At 47.1% G+C, this 7,169-nt stretch overlaps 1 protein-coding gene across 2 annotated transcripts; it reads left to right on the top strand.

Annotated features, from left to right (window-relative positions):
- The first annotated feature begins 5,776 nt into the window (after window positions 1-5,776).
- On the top strand, window positions 5,777-6,904 carry LOC109309929 (cytochrome c). Of its 2 annotated transcripts, none has more exons than XM_019534831.1 (3): window positions 5,777-5,885; window positions 6,066-6,242; window positions 6,473-6,904. In XM_019534831.1, the coding sequence occupies exons 2-3, from the start codon at window positions 6,074-6,076 to the stop codon at window positions 6,619-6,621; spliced, it is 318 nt and encodes a 105-aa protein (XP_019390376.1). In that variant the 5' UTR covers window positions 5,777-5,885; window positions 6,066-6,073; the 3' UTR covers window positions 6,622-6,904. The 2 variants fall into 2 exon arrangements, with proteins under 2 accessions (XP_019390376.1, XP_019390384.1); XM_019534839.1 differs by lacking the exon at window positions 5,777-5,885 and adding an exon at window positions 5,899-5,920.
- The last annotated feature ends 265 nt before the right edge of the window (window positions 6,905-7,169 follow it).

Here is a 7,169-nt window from a genome sequence, read left to right as displayed (position 1 = left end):
ACAATAATAGAGGACTGGACTCAGTTCCCCAGAAGCCCTTTCTAGTCCTGCATTCTTACTTAGGATCTGATGTTTTCTGTGTTCTGTAGTTGACTCTTTTCTTTCAGTTTTGCTCTTAAAACAGTGAAAACATGCAGCACAGGTCGCATAAACAATTAAGAAGCGGTGACAAAACACAAAATTTAACTGTGGTGAAAAATGAGTGGACTGCATTTACACAAAAATTTTGATGGAGCCTTAACATGAAATGGGTAAGCCACTAACAAAATTATAATTGGTCATTAAGAACCAATCTGAGAGGAAAATAAACAGCTAGTACAGCAACTGTCATTTAAAAATAATAGCTAAAGCTTATGTGCATTACCTCAGTTTTTCCAACAGTTGAGAAAAATATAAAGGACCCAGAGTCTGAGATAGGGTTGTAACAACAGTGTTGCTGTACAACCAAATTGTGCCTCTCCACCTGTTTAGAATTCTTTGACTGTTAAAGAGGCTAAAGATGAATCACTAGATAAAGCCTGCTTAGAAATTAGAAAGCGTAAGCCCTTCAAAATGAGGAGGCTATGAGGAAATTTAGAGTACAGCTGTTGTCTGCAGGTTAAGCATAGGCAATGACATATAAACACAAAGAGTTGGACTTAGAGCTATTCCCACTGCAAAAAGAGGTTAATACCCTGAATGACTTGAGGCCTGAATGCATTGGAACTGGTATTATTCTGGACTGGACTTCTTATTGTACTTGACTCCCTTGGCTAACTTAAACTCAGTCACCGCCTTAGCTTTCCTAATCATTTCCCCACAAGTGCAGACCACTGTTGTATAGTCTTCCTTGAGGACCGTCCCTAGCTTCCACTGTGTGTATGCCTCTTTTTTCTTTTTCAGGAGGACCGCAATGTCCCTATTGAGCCAGGAGGGCTTGCCAGTCCTTCTGCTACCTTTCCTCTTCACGGGAACGGTTTTCTTTTGTGCTTCAAGGATTGTGTCCTTCAGGAACAACCCCAGCACCCCTTTTGCCTTCCATCCCTGGTCCTGCATCACCTCCCCTACTAATGCCCTGAGCCTCTTGAAGTTAGCATTTTTGAAGTCCAGGACTTCAATCCTGCTAGTTGATTTGTCAACCTTGCAGCAGACAGTGAACCCAATAAGCACATGGTCACCGTCACCCAGGCTACCCTCAATGTTCAAGCCACACACCAGATCATCTCCTTTGGCCAAGACCAAGTCTAGGAAAGCAGTACCTCTGGTTGGCCCTTGCACTTTCTGGGTCAGAAAGAGCTCCTCGATTAGCTAAGAAACTACCTGACTGATCTGACCTAGCTGAGTGTTCCTCCCAATCTTTGACTGGGTAAGTGACGTAGACCAACTCCCTTGCACATGCAGCCTCTGTCAGTTCTTGAGAGAACTCCAAATCAAGCTCCTCCCCTTGGTTCGCTGGCCTGTAGTAAACACCCACAGTTAGGTCTCTTTCACCTTGCCCCTTCCCTCCCCGCCATCCCTGCCAAAGCATAACCCAGAGGGTTTCAAGCTGCTTATCTTTGGAGCCAATGTCAGCCTCCAGAAAGGTGTACTGCTCCCTCACATAGAGAACTACCTCACCTTTTCTCCCTGCTTGGTCCCTTCTGTGCAGGATGTAGCCCTGTACAGCTATGCTCCAATCATGTGAGGAGTACCATGAGGTCTCTGTAATCTCTACCAGGTCATATTGCCCACTAGAGAGCAGGAGAGCTAGCTCTTCCTGCTTGTTCCCTATGCTCATGGCACTGGTGTACAGGCAGCTGAGGCCCCCAACTTTGTCCATAGTGGAGGAAGATCACAGTTTGTTTGCACATAGATCTCCAGAACGTGATCAGGCCCTTGGCTATTAAGACTAGAGGATTACTGAATCTTTAATTAAGACAATGAAGAGTATGAGGAACTCCTGGAGGACACAGTACTCCAACTGTGCAGCATGGTAACAGGCTCAATTTAATTGTGATGTACAAAATAATGCTCTCAGCTAGGTACAGTCTGAACATCTAGGACACTAATAGGTTCTAAATTAACTGTAACCTCTCAGGGAGAAAAATTAGAAGTCAGTGAAGACTTCCACTCAATAAATGGCAGCATTCAAAAGAAATGTTAAACTTTAGGGAATACAGATTATTATGTTATCACAGAACTCAGTATTTATTACATTCAGTTTTCATCACATTTCACAAGCAACATACTAGCAACTAAAAAGCTCTGAGAAAAGGATAATGAAGATAAGAATCAATAGGGATGTTTACATACAAGAAGAGATTTTAAAAGACTAGGAGTGTTCCTTGAGAACTAAGAAGAGAAACTGCAGTTTAGTAAGAGGCATATAATGTACTTAATGTAGAAAAGGCCTATGAGGAAATCCAATGGTAAATTCTCACTCCCAAAACAAATACAAGACCTTATGCTTATAAAATTAATCAGCTCAAAGGTATGTAGCCTTATTTACTTGTTTAGCATGCTGCTTGGGATATAAAGACAAAGAGTTTATTACTATTCAAAACAGATTAGACACAAATCCTAGGAGCATAAGAACAGCATATTCAGTTCTAGTAGATGGAATAAACATACTGGAGTGCAGTCAGCCCTGCTTATGGGCAGCTCTGAGGACCCACTAAAAAACATCCAGCAATTGACAGTTGATGACAGTTGACCACTGCCAGAGACAGGACTGGACATTGGTCTGTTCAGCTATAGCTGTTTCCAAGTTCTTAGAGTCACAAGATAAGCAGTTAATCTTGGAGTCATAGCATTAAAATGACTGTAAAACTGGATAATTATATGGTAATAAACGTCTTGTGCACCAAACTGTGGAACTCACATAGCAGCAAGGATTTTTCCCCAGCAAGGAATCCTGAGGAGACATCAAGGCCTCTCCACTGTTGCTAGTGTCTGTAACTTCTGTGCTGTCCCTCTGTGAGGGAGAATGGCGTGTAGATCTGTGTCACTGTTACTTTTAAATTCACATTCCAGTATTGAACACTGCAGTAACGTTTATGTGGTTGCACCGATGCTGGATATCTGGCATTCTTCCAGCTGCCCTTCCACACTGCCTTGTTCCCTGTCTGGACTGGCCTGTGCATGTCCTCTATTGTTCTGGTGTCACTGGGATGTCACCTCCTTTTGGCCTTCTTCCATGTTCAGTCCATTTACACTTTATGATCCATACATCCACACACCCAGCAGTTTGTTCTAGCCCTGTGCTACTCCCCCATATCATGCATACACCGGGATCCTTGCCAAGGGCTAAGTTCAAAGACACCACCTTTACCTACCCATTTTGTGCAGTTCTGTCCTAAAACCTTTGCATGCTAAAATATTCCCTTCACCTCTCCAGCTCCAAGAACCAGGAATTCCATTGCCCCAAGACAAGAACAGTGAATACAAGGGGAACTCACTAGCTCCCTCACCTGCCCACCTAGCACCATTCCACAGGCCAAAATGCTACTATGTATATACATACCAGTCCACACAGGCCCTCAGGAATTTTCCAGCTGAATGGTTTTTCATTGGAGAACATAAGAGAAATATAAGGCAACCTTTATTTTCAGAATTGTGCGTGTTTCAGTGGAATTTTCATCAGGAAAGGTTTCTCTGGTCCAGGATGGACTTTCTAGTCAGGAGAGATCCAACACAAAATGGGTAACAAGAGATGAAAAAAACTATTATATGCATGAGAAAAGATAACTATTTCACATGTTTCTGTTTTAACATTTCCTGATAATGCGTTTATTACTATTCTTTTTAGATGTCACCTTCATTAGGTGCCATATTCCATAAAAGTTCTCTCTAGGTTCCTCTGCAGACCTTTGTATAATGTCAGAGTACTTAACACTCTTTAATTTGTCCTCAGCACTTCTGGGAGGTAGAGAAGCAATCCTCTCTCCATTTTTCAATGGCTAGTCCCAAAACCAGAGACCTAACAAGCAGGGTTTGGTATAATAATTGTGTGTGCGGATAGGGTGGAGGGGGTACAGTTCCAAGGGGGGGGGGGCGCAGGAGTCTCACCCAAAACAGTTCCTGGCTGCTGCTGCTGCCCCATGGTTTGCCCAGCACAGCTCTTGCTCTTAAAACAGCAGCACTGCAGCATATGTGCACTGGCTGCTGCTGCAAGAGCAAGTGTGATGCTGCTCTTGCCAAGGTGCAGACTCCACAGGTAGGGGATGATTTTAGCACCTAAGTTGCTGCCAGGAGCTAGTGCCCTTCTCATCCACCTCTAGTTTTGCCACTGCTCAAAAGCTCCATGACTAATACCCAGACCCTCAAAGCTATTCAGATGCCAAAATCTCAGTGATTTCAGTCAGCGGTAAGCACCCTTGAGGATCTGGGCCTAAGTCACAGTGGGGGTAGGAGATGTCTGCAGCGAACTGAAAAAGGAGCTTGTGTCTCCTGAGTCCCTGTCTGGTTCCCCGAGGCCATTTCCTCATCCCTTCTCTCCATGGGTAAGTTTAAAAGAACTCTGATCATATGGGCATTTTTTCACCCTTTTTAGAGATGAGCCCAAACCACATTTTTTTTCTTCAAAAAATAATTTTGCTGCTCAGAGCAACACTCCTGCTGTGGGATGGCTGGAGGTGGGGGAAAGGAGCCAAGCAGAGCCCTTTTCCAATCTAGTAAAGAAAATTATTGGAAAATTAAAATGAGAACATCCCAAATGACTGGATATCAGGAAAAAAAAATTGTCCACTGTTGAAAGAGTGAGGTAGTGGAATAGACTGCCTAGGGAGGTTGGGGACTATTAATGGCAGTGCTCAAGAGGTTGGGCAGCCACACATCAGGGATGGTGTAGCCATGCCTTAGTCTACCATGGGTATTTCCCATGCTTCTGGGCTTTGCTGGTTGCCCCTGCAGCTGGGAGGAAATCCTGCTGTCAAAACCACCCCACCCCCCATGTGTCAGGTGCGTTTCCTGGTTTCTTTAAGTCTCTCTCGGAGGCACTGGGTGTTGGCTGCAGCAAGGCAAGGCTGGGGACTTTGACTGGGGTGTGCCATTCAGGGTCAGAATGATTGCCAGATTGGGGTCAGGAAGGAATTTTACCCCACGGTCAGACTGATAGAGACTGGGGAGGGCAGACCTCTTGTGCCTATATTGACATTTCATAGTGGGCTGGGGTGGTTCCCCTGCTTTACCCCTGGCAGGTTCGGGCTAGATCTGCCTTGTCAGGGCTGAGGGCGGTTGTACTGTGGGGTGGCGGGATTGATCAGCAGAGGATGGCCGGACCAGGGTCGCTCCTGCCCCAAACCAGACAGGGGCTAGGCTGGGTGACCTCTGCTCGCCCTACTACTCCGCCACTTCCACGAGCGCTCGTGCGGGAGGAGCTTCCTCAGCAAGATGCAGCGGCTCCTGTTCATGACTGGAGCAAATGAACCACGCGATGCGGGCTGGACACGCGGCACCTGCCAAAGGCGCCTTCTGCTGGGCACCCGGGCCCGCGAATCTGCCCGGGGTCTTCACCCGCGTACATGGATTCCACGCCTGCGTCGCTGCCGGAACCACCACGTGACTTCCGCCCTTTCTATGCGCCGCTAAACCGTGCTTCGCCTTCCATTCTGCGCATGTGCTAAAGACATTTTTGCTCCCTCCCTCGTGACTTACTGGCCGGAACTTGTGTACTATGACGCAAGGAGGATGAGGCGGAGCCCGACATGCCTTTGAATGAAATCTACCCTGCTAGTCTTTGTTCGTAATGTTCCTCTGACGAAACACCGCTGTACGCTTATCAACGCGCCCAGGCTGGCAAGCGATTGGCAGGCGCACCGGGGTGGGCGGGGCGAGTACCGGCGAGGTTCGGTTGCAGAGGCACCGGCTTACATAGGCTGGAGTACGGCGTGTCCTTGGGGTCAGGTGTTGGGACGCTGAGACTAGGGGTCGGTTGCACGCGGGCAGTTCTAGGGGCCGGCAGGTAGGCGTGCGGGAGCGGGGTACTGGCCTTTACTCACCCTGCCGGGCCCGGAGTGGTGGGAAGCGGCGCCCTTGGCGCGTGGCCGGGACGGGCGGGCAGGGCCCCGCAGCGGATGTATGACCTTGGTTCCGCCGCTGTCTTGCAGCATCGAGCATGGGTGATGTAGAGAAAGGCAAGAAGATCTTTGTGCAGAAGTGCGCGCAGTGCCATACTGTGGAGAAGGGCGGCAAGCACAAGACGGGGCCCAACCTGCATGGCCTGTTTGGGCGCAAGACTGGGCAGGCGCCCGGCTTCTCCTACACGGAGGCCAACAAGAACAAAGGTGAGCGAGTACCACTCCTGCACGGCTCTGTCCCGGCTGTGCCGGAGCAGCGGGTTCCAGTGGTGACATTGCCCTCCAGCAAAGTGCCCCTGACCCTGACCTGGCCTGGCGCTTGTGCCACTGGTGTTTGGTCTGAAGAATACATGAATTGCTTCTTCCCAGCTGTACTCAGGGGTGTAATGTGTTCAGCAGGTGACATTGCCAATAACTCCTTTTTTTTTAACTTTTAGGTATTACCTGGGATGAGGACACCCTGATGGAGTACCTGGAAAACCCCAAGAAGTACATCCCAGGGACAAAGATGATCTTTGCTGGTATTAAGAAGAAGCCGGAGAGGGCAGACTTGATAGCATACCTGAAAGATGCCACTGCTAACTAATTGTGACCTGCTGCCTTATTTATTTCACAAGGGAGGTGGAAATGAAAGTGTGTCTCCCAGATTTGGGTTTTTAAACTTTCTATTTTTACATGAGACAGATGCGAAGTTTGACACAGTACATCAGCCAGTTCATGTGGCTCACGAGGGTGGTTGGAGTACACACTTGTTTGGCAGTCGTTGCTTCAGGCAGTGCATGTAAATTGAATTGGGCTTGAATGAGTACAATCATGTTCTATGTGTTTGTAGTCATTCTGGATAATGCAATTAAAAAACAAAAATCTCATGGTTTGGGTTTTTTTTCCCTGTTTCTTCATCATAAAGAATGTTCAAGAAGACCTTTTAGTCAGTCTAATGGTGGTCTTGGCAGCCAAATTCTTGAGTGTTGGAAAGGGAGATGAGGGGCCTTTGCTCCAGCTTTGTAATATTCCCCTCTTCTTTCTAATTTACTGCTGCTTCTTTGCCATACCTCTTCCACAAAGAACATCAGAAATAATCTAGTCGAAGTGATAGTAACAATACTTTAACATGCCTAAATCTTTGCAACTATC

This window comes from Crocodylus porosus, unplaced genomic scaffold, assembly GCF_001723895.1.
Source record: "Crocodylus porosus isolate Cpor-Errol unplaced genomic scaffold, CroPor_comp1, whole genome shotgun sequence".
NCBI classification, from domain to species: domain Eukaryota; kingdom Metazoa; phylum Chordata; order Crocodylia; family Crocodylidae; genus Crocodylus; species Crocodylus porosus.
Note: the sequence above shows the minus strand (reverse complement) of the source record. Positions and strands in the feature narration are given on the sequence as shown.